This window comes from Pituophis catenifer, unplaced genomic scaffold (assembly GCF_029215685.1).
Source record: "Pituophis catenifer annectens isolate HBS135680 unplaced genomic scaffold, rPitCat1.0.hap2 SCAF_3, whole genome shotgun sequence".
Lineage (NCBI taxonomy): Eukaryota > Metazoa > Chordata > Lepidosauria > Squamata > Colubridae > Pituophis > Pituophis catenifer.
Genome location: NW_027256883.1, coordinates 61,175,306 through 61,191,959, shown reverse-complemented (window position 1 = coordinate 61,191,959; position 16,654 = coordinate 61,175,306). Strand labels below are relative to the sequence as shown.

General features: G+C 37.3%; 1 protein-coding gene across 1 annotated transcript in view; it reads left to right on the top strand.

Moving 5' to 3' along the window:
* Window positions 1-14,989, top strand: part of ZNF516 (zinc finger protein 516) — a 58,863-nt gene extending 43,874 nt beyond the window's left edge. Inside the window, exons 3-5 of the mRNA XM_070942432.1 lie at window positions 3,979-4,083; window positions 5,096-5,163; window positions 14,828-14,989. Of these exons, the coding sequence (XP_070798533.1) occupies window positions 3,979-4,083; window positions 5,096-5,163; window positions 14,828-14,887 (233 nt within the window). The 3' untranslated portion in view covers window positions 14,888-14,989. The remainder of the gene's footprint in view (window positions 1-3,978; window positions 4,084-5,095; window positions 5,164-14,827) is intronic.
* Window positions 14,990-16,654: the final 1,665 nt, after the last annotated feature.

The following is a 16,654-nucleotide window of genomic DNA, read 5'->3' as shown; positions in this document are numbered from 1 at the left end:
TAATGTTGTTGCTTTCCTTTAGAAGAGATTGTTCTCAAGCAGGGTGGATTTGATTTAAATCAAGTTGATTTAAATCATGATTTAATTCATGATTTAAATCACTAATACAAAGGCTTGATTTAAATCAACTCGATTTTAAAGAGCAGCTGTCATCTCTGTCCAGCAGCGGCTCATCCTCTGACCCTCTGTTGACTCACCAACAGTCCCATTCATTTTAATGGGACAGGTGGTGATGCGGCAGTGACACAACAAGATGAGAGACATGGCAGGCAGCAGGTAAGTGGATGCCTGCTAACAGGTGCTGCCATGATGGATCTGAAATGACAGGTGCTCCTCAATATTATATTTATAAACTGCTTAGAAGGTTTCACTTTCATTTTTACTGCTTGCCCTTCCTCCTCATACTTGGAGCCTGGTGGTACAGTTGCATTTCTCCAAACAACATACAGTTTGTAGTGTCCATAAATTTGCAAAACAATGGGATAAAGGAATATTCGTGAACTTTGTTTTATGATTTATTTCATAGTTACTGTGAAATTGTGTGAATGCATCAATGCAGTACATGTTATCGCAGCTTGCAAGCTTGGATTCATTGAATGAGTTTACCAAAAATGTAAATATTGCAGAATATACAGCCTCATGCTACATAACTAAGCTCCATTTCATGCTGAATAAACTAAATCATTAATGTATCTTAAATAGAAAACTATCTGTAGATAGATTTTTACTCCAAAAGCATGTTATTAAAATAAATTTGATTTTTAAAAATCCGATTTAAATTTTAAAAAACTGATTTTTTAATACTTTTTTTAAAAATTGCCGATTTTTATCCACCCTGTTCTCAAGCTTTTCCTTTTATGTAGTTAGTAGACTTTTTCATGGTAAAAAATAGTTATTAAAATATCCATCATGTACAATTGGATTTCATCAGTTAATTTAAGTAGTAAGTTTATAACAAAACTTGCCCACAACGTGACAGAAATTAGTATAACTGGTTCTTGTGCAAAACCCTTTTTGGGGACAGATTTGGTGTCAGGGTTCCAAGTAATACACCCGTAGCAAGCAAAACTCCGAGGCAGGTAGATTCCTCAAATAATAGTTTTATTGGGTATATCATATTAGCACAGTTCTGGTTAAAAGTAAAAGTAAGTTTTCCCCCTTCCCCAAACAATCAGTCACATGGTCCAATCAGGATGCCGTCTGGTTGCCTGGTAACATCACTTCTCCTCTCTCTGACCAGGTGTGAGGATGTCCTTGGTTCCCAAGAGAAAGTATTTTGTTTTGGCTACACCCCCAGCTATATCTAATTCCCTCTCCCTATCCCTCAGCTCCAGTGTGGCAACACTGAAGCCTCAAAATGGCTTTGGTCAGGTCAGCTTCAGGGTTGACATTTGGCCTATTAGTTGCCCACTTCTCCTTGTGCCATATCCATCACCAGACATTGGTGATCATGTTGTCGATCCTATTTTTATCAACAGCCACACGAAAAAGTGTTGCTGACTTTTGTCCAAACAAGTCCCTTAGATTTTGATTTATGTGTAGAGTTGCCCACTACCCATAAAAATTTGCATTGATACGAACAAAACACCTCAATTTGTATGATGACCTGTTCTGCATCTTAATGATAATTTACATGGACTTTTTTTTAGATAAGCAGTGCAAAAAGATGTTAGTGTGGTTTAGGAACCGAGTACAGTGCAACTGGAATAATTCCCAGTGCATTGAGAATGATCTATCTAGGCTAAGGACCATCATTACTAAATCAGTGATTTAGTCAAGACAACTAAAAGGCCATAGATTGAAATGGCAAATGCAAATTTACTGCAATTAGCAATGATTATATACATTTGGTCAATAGTGAAGAAAACCAGAAGCACCTAAAATGTATATATCTGAGGTCTTTTTCAGTAGTAGCTGAAAATGCGCCTAGTTTGATTGGATGAAATAAAGCAGGGACACTTCCAGACATTTCTCTAAAGTATTTCTTACAACTCTGCATATGCTGTATTTTGATATCTGCTGTGGTAGAACTCGTCTCTGAAACCCTATTGATGTAGTTTGAAGTACTAATGCAACATGCAATGCATTCCAAATCATTTGAAAAGGAAGGGGTTAAAAGTATTCTTAGTTTTGTTCTTTCTTGTAAAAGAAAAAACTTATTGCTGTTTTATCTCAATCATGGGAAGTCATCACCTGTAAAAAAAAAAAAAAAAACAAAAAACAGAATTACATGCACCCCACAAAATTGTTTGAATGAAATCATTTCACTTCTTCTATACATGTGTACTTCGGTAAAGGTTACCTAGAATGGACTCCCATCCATCCATCCATTGGATTATTCTGGAGGAAATTGAACAGGCTGAAAGAGGAGGGCTTATCAGCAGGAAAATAATCATGGGAAAGGAATGAAGAAGTGAGAACAAGGATTAGCCCCCTACGACAAGAATGATTTTATTTTCGCATTGCTCATGCCCCAAATTTGGAAGTTAAGACTGGGAAGGGAAGCTGGAGTTAGATCTCTGAAACATATATTAATTCAGAATAGCCATTTCAGATACAGTAACAAATCACAATGAACATATAGCAGGATTTACAAACCGAATCATGGCTACAAAAGTTTCTAGTCGATTAGAACAGAGTAGGATATATAAAATTAAATATTTCGTCTTCAACTCGCTAAGGCTGCATTCCCATATATATTATATATACTGTTTGTAAGCTGCCCAGAGTTGCTGAGAGTGAGTGGGTGGCCATATAAATCCAATAAACAAACAAATAAATAAATGTCTGAATGTGGCCTCTCTGTTTGCATGTCTATGCTTGTGTGTTTACTGTACATGTTTCTGGATTGTTTTTTCTAAAGGGACAGTTGTCCCTGGGGAAGTATTTTCAGTTGTATTATACAAAGCTAGATATTGATATAGTTGGAATTGATTTGTATGTTAAATTTCTTAAAAGCTATACAAAGCGTACATTTTATTTCTATCCTTAATTTTCTCTTTTCCTGCACCGAGCGTTTTAGAGGGGTTCAGAACCTTGAAATCTCATCTGTGCATCTGTGTGTGTGTGTGTGTGTGTGTGTGTGTGTGTGTTTTAAGGATGGGAATAATAATACCAAATAAGACCTTTTCCCATCCCTTTAGCAACGATTATATGAAATATCTGGAAAAAATAAATAACCCAATAAAAGTCAAATGTGTCCTTTCTGATCACAGTAAAAAGACACAGACCAGCCCTTTAAGTCAAATACTGTAAACTGACCTTTGGGGGAAAAGAAGAGATTTGAGTCATTTTCCATAGATGCTAAGGGCCTAGAAAATCCGCTTACGAAAGGCTGGCAAAAGACTGCTGCCTTGTTGTGATCTCAAAATGTCCATAATGACACTTTGATTCACAGATGTCTTCTCTCTGGGCCTCGCCGATCTGGGGTCAGATTTGTACCAGTAGGCAGAAAAGGTAGGGCTAAAGGTCTGATCCATTTATGATGGCTTCACTCAATTTGCACTCCTCTCCAAGCCTGCCCCAGGGGTGGGGGGGAGGGAGTCTGTAGGCTGTGGGGCAGTCAAGCTCTGGTTCTACTCACTTCCTATTATCCATATGACTTGTCTCCACCACGCTGGAGTCACTTTGATTTGCCAGATGTACTGCTTGACAAAGCGGGGTGATGCCGAAAAGTGGATCCAGCTGCTATGAAAAGCGCACACCTGACATGCCACTTCTGGTGCGGGCACATCACAGGGAGCATTTTTTAATTCAATGTAATTTATGCATTCTTGCAGTCCTGTGTGTGTGCCTGGCCTGTCAGCCAGTGCCTAGATGAAGGCTGACAGTTGTTATCCAGGGCCTGAAGGTAATCTCACATAATGACACATTAGACATACTAATGATGTTTTCCTCTGGCATATTGTTTTCTTCTCAACTTCCCCTTCTCCTCTCTTTTCCCTCCCATGCCCCCCTCCCCTTTTCTCTCCCCCACAGGGATGCTTAGGACACAAACGCGCCAAGGAGACTATCTCTGCTTAGAGTGTGGGAAGGGCTTCACACAGCCAAGCCACCTCAGGACCCACATGAGGTCTCACACAGGTATATTTCCTTACGTGTCTTCCGGTGGGATGAAGGGACGCCCCTAGTAACAATTGCATATTAATTTCCTTGTCACCAATCTATTTTGTTGTTGTTGTTGTTGTTGTTGTTGTTGGTTTCTTTAAAACTTCTCCATTGTACACCATTTCAGATTTCATTAGCATTTCATGTTCCATTTCAAGTACCTGAATTCTCCTCGCCTCTCTTGCAAAACCTTGCATTGCTGATTAAATAAGATGATTTGCAGAGTTTTGTGTTTTTTTTTCTTTTCTTCCTTTTTTTTTCTTTTTTTTTAAAAAAGCCCTTTTAATTAGAAAGCAGAATACTCTGGAATGAATATGCTAATGAAATCTGTTGCCGCTGGCATAAATTGAAATCAACGCCCCCTTTTGAACTGAACAGAAAGCTTTCTTTCTCCTTGCTGTGGACTCAAATAAGCCTGGGATTTGTAATTTTTTTTTTCTTCTTCTTCAAAAACCTTACCCCTCATCCCAGCCCTTAGAATGGTCCAGGATACATTTTGGATGTTAGCCCTTTCATATTTGGAAGTGGGGAACCTAGCAAGTTAAAGCTAACAGCATGTCAGTACATCTTCATAACCTCATAATGAGGAAATGAGCCTAGCTCTCTCTTTTCCTCCCTTTCTCTTTGAAGAAGGGTGAGTGATGCATGTATAAGACGTTCTGCTGCAAAATGACAGAGGCCAAATGGTAAGTAATTCAAGAAGAGGGTCCCTTTACGTACACACTGATAATTAATGTTGTCAGTGATTGCTTTCTTCAGCACTGAAGTCTGAATTAAAAAAGGCAGTGCCCTTAGGTTCCCATTAGCACACTCTCTTACAGTAAGTGTTACGGTAAATTGGTATTTTCCAGCTATAGGCAAAGAGTTGGTGTCTTTGCTTCTTCCCATCCTCCCCTCAGTGTGATTAATCTGTAATGGAGTCAAATAATGTACACACACTAACGAAGCTTGAATGTTCATCTGTTAACAAGCCCCCTTGTTCCCACAGTGGTATTTGAGTCTAATGGACTCCGAGGTACTGAAGTTCACACCACCTCCGCAGATGCCCCAAAACAAGTATGTTTTACAATTAATTGGGTATTTGGTTTTTAATGTGATAGTCGGGGGAAAAGAAAGTTGCATGGAGATACTCATCAGTAAAGCACTCACTGTTTAGGTAGCTAGAAAGTAAATAATAATTGTGCCTCTGTTTATTATATTTTTAAGAAAAAATGTATGGACACCCTCGTTCCTATTGACTAGAAATTATGATCAGTGTATTGTGATTACCAGTCAAATGCTTATATTGAAATGGAGAATTTTTACACTGTGCACTGAACAATGCATATAATTATATTGTTTCCAACTAGATAGTTTATTAGACAGGTAGTCCTCGACTTACGGCAGCTCGCTTAGCGACCGTTCAGAGTTACAACAGCACTGAAAAAAGTGACTTCTGACCATTTGTCACATTCACGACTGCTGCAGCATCCCCATGGTCACGTGATTTACATTTGGATGCTTGACAACTTGACTCACATTAAGATGGGTTGCAGTGTCCCAGGGTCATGTGATCACCTTTTACAACCTTCTGACAAGTAAAGTCAATGGGGAAGCTAGATTCACTTAACAGTTGTGTTACTAACTTAACAACTGCAGTGTTCGTTTAACAAATATAGCTGGAAAAGTTGTAAAACAGGGCAAAACTCACTTAACAAATCTCTCACTTAGCAACACAAATTTTGGGCTCAGTTATGGTTGTAAGAAGAGGACTAGTTGTATACCTAATATATACCTAGTTTGGAAATGGGGCAACAATCCAACTGTGTTTTTCTGAAGAGTATTTCTATCATGGTATTATATAGCTCTTAGCTTTGAAAGATCCTTTTCTTTCAATCTGCGTGGACTCTGTGTGGTGGTGTGTTTTCCTCTGCTGACTATGTACAATACTTTCCTTTCTTGAGAATGATCTGACTGTCCTTTAAATTTTCTTCATTTTCACTAATGCTGTAAGCTGTCCTGAACATTGTTTCTTACTCTGGGGTTTTATATTTATTGCCAGTCGGTGCCAGATTACCTTTTTCTCACTAACTCATCCATGCATTTGTGGAGTTAACATCTTTCACAAGCATTTGCAGTTTCTTGTCCATGTTCTTCCACCAGTCATTTATTAACTGTTCAGGAAGCACTGTTATTTGTATAGTGTTGTTTCCGTGACAGCATTTTTTGCCTGTCAACCACTGAACCATATGCAGCATTGATTTGAGTATGGTAATAGTTCGTGTTGGAATTGCCATAGTCTGGAACTGACTTAGAAGGGCCAATCCATATGTCGTATAGATAATAGGAAGTAATTTGTGCTCCAATCAGTGCAGTGCAATACATTTACCAATGGTATCATTAACAGCATATTGTGGATTTCTATTTCTTCTCTGCATCCTTTCCCGATTTACGCTTTGTTCCCAACATAATCTAGTGCCGAAGTTGGCATATCTAAAGGATGGTCTATTTACATATGAACATTTACATTCAACCAGAGGATCTCCTCTCAGGAGCCGTAAAATGGTGTGATTCAATAGATGAGAATGTTGCAGAGAGCTTTCTTTGTGCTTCTGCATGAAATCTAGATAGGACCATCCTTGGGGGAAGAGAAAAGTTTCAACAATGTCAAATACGGCCACTATGACTGGGCAATCAAACCCCTTTCAACATGTATTAATCCCATAAAGATACAGAACCCTGATTGTGTCTGACATTTTGATGTTGTTCCCGGTCCCTCCAGATGTCCCTGAATGTGGACCTCCTTATCTTCAGATGGATGGCCTACTCCTTTTATGATTTCTTCCATGTTGCAGATATATCGGCCTTCACCTTGTTTAGTCGAAAGATATTTTACTGATTTCTTGGAGAATAATTTTAGTTTTCTCCTTTTTATGTCTTTATGTGTTGTTAGTTACTTGGTATCAACACCTTTATAAATAATGGCCCATGCCAATTGCATTTTCCTAGTTAGAAAAGGAGACGTCATCACTGGCTTTTCCATATCTTGTAATGGAAAGGAAGGCATTGTAGTGGTAAAATATGAGGAAAGAGTTGTTATTTACAACAGAGATTGATTGGCTGGAATATATGCTTGGTGCTGGAATGAGAGCACTATGCTAATCAGTACTTGAAAACAATTTGGAAAACATTTAGGCTTAATTAAGTTATTCTTCTATTAGAACTAAACTCAAAATATAAGAAAACATACTAAAATGAATCAAATGTATTCAAGGTAGTTATAAAGTAAACAAAAGGGGGGACAATGTGCTTAGAAATTATTGCAAGGGAAAAGTTGACATGAACACGTTAGACATTCTTAGATTTTTTTTTTTTTTAAATCAGGCTGATTATACTAATGAATATATTTTCTAACCTGTGCAAATGTTCACTTTTTCAGAAAAGATAGGAAAATGATGAAGTCAAAAAGAAAATTCAGTCATTAATTTTATAAGATTTTTTAAAATAATCTGTCCTCATTATGTTAAATAGTAGCTTTATCAAAGAATGAAATTTCAATTGTAGTTCAATGAAGAACTACCAACTTCAATATTTTCCATTACACATTGGAAATTAATTTGCAAGGACATTTTAGTGGCATGTGCTGTATAACATGCCAGAATTTTTTATCCTGTGATTAATAGTTTATTTCTGATTATTGTGAATGTTACTTTTTAAATGGTTATGCTGTATTTAAGAATTCCATTAATCAAAATAATTCATAATGAATAATTGGCAGACTAATTTGTCTCCTTTAGAGCTGTGAATATTGTAGTATAAAATAATGAAGAAACAGGTAGGCAGAGGAATGCTGTGTTTCTGTCCTTTAGCTTAGAGATGATATATGTTACTCTGACAAGCCTTACTTTTTAGCTGAATGTACACATGCATCCATTCATCTCCATCATTATCATGATTTTTATTTTAAAAATGACCCATTTGTTTCTAAAATAGACACCACACTACAGTAATATCTTCTGAGATCACTTGAAGGGGGAGAGAAGACTGTTCAGCACTCCGGGCTGATTCCTGTACTAAAGAGATTTCATTGTTTTTGTTTTTTTTTAATTCTTCATTGCACAAAGGAAATTGAAATAAGCAACAAGAGTGTAGCTCCAACACTCATATTTTCTTTAGTACAAAAAATGTAGTTGATCTGATGAAAAAAGATCATGATACCGACATGATGCCTGGTTTCCCCTTGTCATTTAATTAAATTCTTTTACCACATCTAAATGTACCTGAACTGTTCATGCTACAGATTAGAATATAGAATATTATTTATTATTGACCAAGAATGATTAGACACACAAGGAATTTGTCTCTGGTGCATAAGCTCTCAGTATACATACAAGTAACAAAGTGATAAATCATAAATTATAATTATAAATCACAAGATACAACCAACAAAGTGATAGTATAAGATAGTAGTAGGTAATAGGAAAGATGAGAATAGAATCAGAATCAGGAATTGAATAGAATTGAATAGAATTGAATTGAATTGAATTGAATTGAATTCTTTATTAGCCAAGCGTGATTGGACACATTGGAATTTGTCTTTGGTGCATATGCTCTCAGTGTACATAAAAAGACAAGAATCTTTTCTTGTTGTGCCCTGTGTCAAGAATCACAGGACACAACAGCCAGTGATAGTCATACATTACAAAACGCAATCAAAACAATCAATATCAATATAAATCGCAAGGATACAAGCAACAAAGTTACAGTCATGCAGTCACAAATGGGAAGAGATGAGCGACAGGAACGATGTTAGAAGACCAATAGCAATAGTAATGCAGCCTAATGTGAATAGTTCGACAGTGTTGAGGGAATTATTTGTTTAGCAGAGTGATGGCGTTTGGGAAAAAACTGTTCTTGTATCTAGTTATCTTGGTGTGCAGTGCTCTATAGCGTCATTTTGAGGGTAGGAGTTGAAACAATTTATGTCCAGGATGTGAGAATAGGAGTAGGTAATAGGAAAGATGAGGATAATAGTAATACAGCCCTACTACATGGGTAAATATCCTTTGACAAAAGACAGTGCTGTGGGAATTAGGTGTTCAGCAGAGTGATGGCACAAGAGAAAAAACTGTCTTTGTGTCTAGTTATTTTGGTATGCAATGCCCTATAGTGGGATACTGAGGGGAGGAGTTGAAACAGTTTATGTCCAGGATATGAGAGGTCTGTAGATACTTCCTCAGCCCTCTTTCTGGCTCATGCAGTATACAGATCCTCAGTGGAAGGCAGGCTGGTTGCAGTTTTTTTTTCTGCATTCCTAAGTATCCATTGAGGTCTATATCTGTCCTGTTTAGTTTCTGTACCAAACCAGACATAATAGAGATACAAATGACAGGCTCACTAATTCCTCTGTAGAACTATATCAGAAGCTCGTTGGACAGTCTGAGCTTTCTGAGTTTCTGAGATATGCTCATAGCAGGGTGGATAAAAATTGATGATTTTTTTTTTATTTAAATTGGATTTTTTAAAAATTTTTAACAAATTTATTTTAATAAAATGTTTTTGGAGTAAAAATCGATCCAAATATAGTTTTCTATTTAAGGTATATTAATAACTTAGTTTATTCAGCATGAAACGGAGCTTAGTTATGTAGCATGAGGCTGTATATTCTGCAATATTGGGACTGTCAGTGAGTCAACAGCGGGTCAGAGGAGGAGCCGCTGCAGGACAGAGATGACAGTTGCTCTTTAAAAATTATGATTTAAATCAAGTTGATTTAAATCAAGCCTTTTTACTAGTGATTTAAATCGAACTGATTTAAATCAAATTCACCCTGGCTCATAGCTTATGTTTTTCACCACAAAGACAGGTTGCCAAGCATTAATTAGGTTGTCTTGGTAGGGTCGTCAACCATGTGGTTGGGGAATCAAAGCAGAATAGTCCTGCAATTCTTCCATTATTACAAGAGATGTGGCACAATTTTTGAACTGGATAAGGCAATTCTTCGAAATAATATTAACTTGAATTAATTCTGCCAGTCACCATGTTTTTGCTTTGTTTAATTTTAGACGTTCACTAGGGATACCGTAACACTGTAAACTTTACTCAGGCAAACGCTTTCAGAACAATAAAATTATCTCCTGAATAGGTTTGTTGGTTAGAAAGAAACTGGACAGCTTTTCTAACTTTGTAGTTAGTGGAACTTTGAAAGGTTTCAAGTAACATTACTGGCTGTCCCTCTGCCCTTTGGGGAATATTCAGACATTTGGTATAAAACTACCGTTTGAAACCCTTTCCATCAGGTTTAAGAACATGTAGTTCAATCACTGATTTGAAGGTGTTTAGCTTCTACCCAGTTACAATGACTTCAGTTAACCAGCATCTTCATTATCTCAGTAAAACTTTAATATTTCCTTAGCTGCAACCTGTAATGGCTACAGTTCATCTCTTTTTCCATGTAACAGGGAAACCTTCCCTGAAATTTTTCTTTTTTAAAGCTTTCCACTCTCTGATTTCATTAGCATTTTCTTTATGATAATGGGAACCTCATACAAGATAATTGCATTTTCTAATTTAGCATTGGGGGCTCTGCTCCAGCCACAGTAAGACAAGTATATGAGAATAGAATCCTTGGCTTTTGGCTATGGCCACCTTTTCCGGTGCAGTCCCCACAGGGAGTTCTTCTCGTTTGCTCTGCTTAGAGAAGAGTTCTTATTTCCTCCCGTTTACTGTCACAGCCTCTGGCCTTATCTTTCAGATGTTGTGGGACAGTGATAACTTCTTTCATGTTTTTGCTGCTTCTAAGCGAGCCTCCTCTGGGAGTGAATTACAGCTGGAACTCTGGTGTGCCCCTTCCTTGGAAATCTCTGATTAGGATTTATGTTCCCCATAAATCCTTTAATTACAACCTCAAGCCAAGGTTTTGGGGTTTTTTGCTCCATTTCCGTCTCTTTTCCCATTCTTCTTTTTTCTACCATTTCTACCCAGGCAAACGGGAACATGCAGTTCCTTTTTATTTTCTTCTCAACCAGATAACATTGAATCACATTCCCTGCTGTACCCATAATCTGCCCCATCTCTGTGTGTGCGCTTGCGTGCATGTGATGTTTTAGTGGTGTGTTGTGAATGTGTGTGTGTGTTGTTTTAATTTAATGATTAACATCTCCTGAGGTAGCTATGAAAAAAATATAAAGCATTTCTTTTAGTTTATTGCATGAAATTCAGCATATAACTAAATAAGTTTTATCACGTCTCTCACTCTGTTACCATTTCTGCACTTCAAATATATGGCAGTCCGCACAGATGCTTCCTCCCTCCCCTAGTCGCCCCCTTTAATTTTGTTGCAAATCTTCCTTTCTCACAGCAGACTTTGACTAGCAAATGTCATGAATCTTCGGCCAGCCTTAATTAGGATTTTTCTAAATCTATTAACAAAGGACAGATACTTAATACATTATGTCAAGCAACACTGGCTTTTCGTTAGCTTATCCAGGAGCACCATAGGCACAGCTTGAAATTTACTGGGAATATTTTCACACGGTGGTTGGGTCCGATGTTGTGTTAATTTAAAATAGTCTGATTCCCTTCACCAAGGTTTTGGTTTAAGGTTAATGCATGGGTGTAAGCTGTATCTTGCCATGCTGCTTCAGCCATTAGCACTGAAAGTCACATTGTCCAGACATTCTCAGAATTCCATTGCCTTGAGCTGCAAACCTGCATTTGTTCACAATTTTATGTTGAGAATCATTGGTTTTCAAATAGCTCTTTTGGTTTAGTTTGTGTGTTTTAACACATAGTTAATTTTCATTTGATAGACATTGGTCAAAATTGGAGGGGTTTTTTTATGCCTTTATGGAAACATGGCTGTCATACCATGTTGAATTTTATTATCAGTGTGAATTCGTTTTCCCTATTGCCCATGCCTGTTATATATGATAATATGATATAGTTGCACCATGTCAACTTGTATAGCTCTTTTACCAATGAAAAATAGACCTCGGGGTGAGCAACTATGGCCCCTTTATGACCTGTGGACTTAAACACCCAGAATTCCTGAGCCAGCCATGCTGGCTCAGCAATTCTGGGAGTTGAATTCCACGGGTCAAAAGGGGCCATAATTGCCTACCCATTATAGATGATAATATGCCTTATTTAATAGGACCCAGATTGTGGGGGCAATAAGCTGACTTTGTATAAAAATATACAAAAGTATGAAGGCTATTGCTTAACGCATTGTAAGCCGCCCTGAGTCTCCGGAGAAGGGCGGCATATAAATTAAATTTAAAAAAAAAAAAATAGAACAAAATATTCTTTTTAAAATGCCCTCTTTTGGTCTGTGGGTTGTTCACTCTAAGTTTAAAGGTAAAGAGTATAAAGAAACGGGGGCAGTCAGTGGCTGTATATTTACATTTTACAGATCTGTATTCTCTTTTCCCTTTTTGGGGGGGAGTGACAGCTAGTTTTTCACAATATTGAAGAAGATATCACACTTCAGTTGCATTCCTTCTTCAATTTTAAAACATTGTTAGTTAACAATAGGTGATATTTTAGTACATCTTTGTTATGTGATTATTTTCTCACTTATGTTAGACAACAAACTACATTTTTTAAAATTATAATTGAGCTAGTCTTAGAACAGTTTGGGATGCATATAAGGCTACTACAAGGAGCTAAATCATTGCTTATCCTGCAGGGAGAAGGAAATTTAGAGATCTTTGCTATCAGCAGATGGATAAACATGTTTGAAAAAAGGATTTTTTGTGTGTCCATACAAAATTTCTACAGAATCGAATTATGCTTTTATGTTAGCTAAAATATAGTTGTGCCGAACATGTTGAATTTTTTTTTAAGAGTTTGAAATTAAATTATTGGGAATCAGGTGAAAAAGCTGGTTAATTGTTGACATGTTGCCTGAAGCAAGATAGCCAATAGAATATAATTTCTGATGTAGTAATAGAAGATGGTCAGAAATTTAAGATCTCGGAATCCATGAAGAAGTACAAAATGAAGATGCAAAGTTCCACTTGTATATCTGCCAGAGGTGGGACAAAAATGTCCGTTTGTTTGTTTGTTTGTTTGTTTGTTTGTTTGTTTGAGTTTGGGGAATAGGGTTAAGGGACAATTAGTACCTATGTCTAAGGAAGGCTTAAGGTACCCATTTCAACTTTAACCACTCCCCTGGCCAGGCTTCTTGGCTTGGGTCTATGACAACTCGCCAGAGCTGACTGGCTGCAGCCAATTCACCACAGCCAACTTGCTGCAGAACAAGAGTTACACTAATATTGAAGAAATAGTAGAATAGAATTATTAAAGAAAGGATGCCAAAGGAGAGATAAAATGAAATGTGAATAACAAAATATAAAATAATTAAATTGAATTGTTGAGTTGTCCTGCAGTGAGTTGTCCCATGGTGAGGTGACTGTGGTGAGTTGGCTGAGGTGAGTTGTCCCATTCCATCTTGGTTTATAGCAGCTGTCAAGCCTACTGAGGTTTAAGGGAATGTGCAGAGAACAGCATCTCTGAAGTGTATTTCAACAATCACAGAACTTTTTCTACACATAAAGAGGCTTACTTCTATTCATAAAATAAAGACAACATGTCATTAAATTGACTGCTTACATTTCATGTTATTAAAAATTACTGACATATTCCTCTTTAGTAATAGTACTTATTTAAGACAAAGACATGGTGGTCCAATTGTGTCCCAGTACAAAAAAAAGTAACTTTATTCCAGACTTATCCTATTTGATGCTTCCCTAGAGTCACAGCTAGTTGTATACAGGTAGTCCTCAATTTAAAATAGTTTGAAGTTACAACAGCACTGAAAAAAGTGACTTACAACCATTTTTCACACTTATGACCATTGCAGCACCCCCATGCTCAAAATTCAGACTCTTGGCCACTGACTCATATTTATGACAGTTGCTGTGTCCTGGGGTCATGTGATCACCTTTTGTGACCTTCTGACAAGCAAAGTCAATGGGGAAGCCAGTGTCGCTTAACAACCGTGTTCCTAATTTAATAACTTAAATGATTCACTTAACAATTGTGGCAAGAAAGGTTGCAAAATGGAACAAAACTCACTTAACCTCTGTCTCTTAACAACAGAAATGTAGAGCTCAGTTCTGGTAATAATTCAAGTTCTAATTTACCTGCAATTTGCCACTTGGGGAAGCCAGAGTGATGATTTAATGAAAACAGAAGTTTGTTCACTTTTAGGCTCCGTGTCTGTTTCTTTCTATCCTTGTGATTATGGGCAATGAAACCAGCAGGTTACCTCTCTTTAGTATGAGTCACCATGGAGCATCCATGAGCTTTAATCCATACTTGTTACCCAAATTAATTTAGGAAACGTCATATCATTCAATCACAAATCCCCTCAGATACTATAACATTTGGCTCCCTGCTCTTCTTTCTAGCCTTTTATCCTTCTTCTGGCCATTGTTAACCTTTCCTCAAGTACTCCTTCAGTCTCTTATTATTTGCTATTCTAATATAGCATGGAGTTTATAGGAGCATGATGGGGTATTGCTTTCATCAGAGGTGATTAAAAATAATTCATTTTAATGGATTAGGTCACAGTAATATTTGTAATGCTCATAAAAAAAAGGTAGCTAGGGCCATTATAAATTATTAAATTGCTCGACTGCTTTAGTGCGCAAAGCAGGGGAAGCAGCTGCTATTACGGAAAATAAGAATAACAATGTGTTTTGCTTCTTCTTCTTCTCCTTTTTTTCCCATTTAGGTGAGAGACCATTCCAATGCAGATATTGTCCGTACAGTGCCTCTCAGAAAGGGAACCTAAAAACACATGTCCAGTGTGTACACCGGGTCCCCTTTGACAACAGCCAGTACCCTGACCTACGGTTCCCATCACCTCCAAATAATTACTCCATCAACCCTTTAGAAGGCCAGCTGGAAAACATCTTTACAATCTCTCCAGTCCCTGGAGCAACTGTGTTATAGCGAGACTCAGGCTCCGTGCTTTGCTAGAAGAGTGATGTCTCTGAACTGTTAATCATTTTAAAATAAATGAAGAACCTACCCAAGATATATACAAATTGACATAGTAATCAGTCCCCACAGTTTCTTATTTCCTTTGTAATAAACAGAAGAGCTGGCAAGCTTTGGGGTAGTGCAAAGCATATATATTAATCAAGATAACATTTTTTTAGACACTGGAAAAAATTAAACGTCATATATTTGGAGGATGGCACTGCAACCGGCACTTCCCTCGTGGTGGGTTTGAAGTTTTATTTTTTATTTAAAGGAAACACACATCCAGGGTGGATTTGGGAATGCGGGAAGGAGTGATTAAGCAACTGTCACGCCCGAAATGCAACTTTAAAAAAAAGAAGAAGAAAAAGGAAGGAAGGAAGGAGTCGTTCAGTGCTGTATAAGCCAAACTTGATGAAGGACAGAAGGGACAAAAGGGAGAGACCATCATTCTGCAGTGAAGTTGTTTCATGATAGTTTGGGGGCCACTTCCATTTCCAGTGGGCTGATCCTTGACTGCACACCATTAATAGTACGTGAATATGGAAATTGAAAACACTTCTTAAGAAATGCTTCTCTTCTCACTTTGGCAAGAAGAAAAAAAAACAAAACAGCTGGTCGAACACTAAGAAGAAAAAGAAAAAAAAAGGCTTCTGTGGGTTTTTTTTTTTTTTTGCTCCCCCTCTCAGGGCCTTCCTGTTTGTTTAATCTGCTTTTTCTTTCTTTTAAAATGCAGTTTTCCACGATCTGTCACAAAGGAAGTATGCATGCTTTTAAAAATTAGATTAAAAAGGGGGGGGGGGAACTCCCCAGCTTTTTAAAGTTGCTGATTGATACACTTATAATAATACATTTTAAAAGCAGATGTTTAGGCATACCTCTGGTTTTATGATACTGGAGATGACTGCATTTCTGTGCAGCAAGACCAAGTTCCTTTCATGGATCCTAACGTTTTTTTTTGGGGGGGGGGAATATATCTTGTTTTGTGATGGCAAGCTTCCCTAATCTAGTGTTTTCTACATGAGCTGGAATTTCCCAGAAGGTTCTAGCAAGCATGGCTGTTGGCTGTGATGGCTTGGAATTCTGGGAAGTGCAAACTCAGCAAGTGTGGTGTCAGAGGGTGATTCGGCACGGTAGTCACTGGAGTAACTGGGGGAGAAAAGGCGCTTTATATACCTCTTCTACAGTAACATTTTAAAATGCAAGTTTTTAAAGGTAAGAGGGAAGAAGCAGCAGGTTGTTCACACAGGGTCTGTCTTGTTCAAAAGTATATCCCACATGTACTTTTTCCTTCTCTTGCTATGACACTGTGTGATGGTAATAATTCAGAGTTTCAGATTTTGCACATAAACAATTTTATGCATCATCATTATCATCATCAAGAAAAAAAAATGCTGCCTTGAAAATATTTGTGAATGTTTTTCTTTTGCAAAAAAAAAAAAAAAAGCTTTACTAGTTTTTTTTTAATTGTAACATTTTTGTAAAGGCAGGAAATGGATTTTTAAAGAAAACTAGCATGCTAATTATATTTTTCAAAAAAGCAATAATTTTACATGTACAGAAATAGCACTAATCT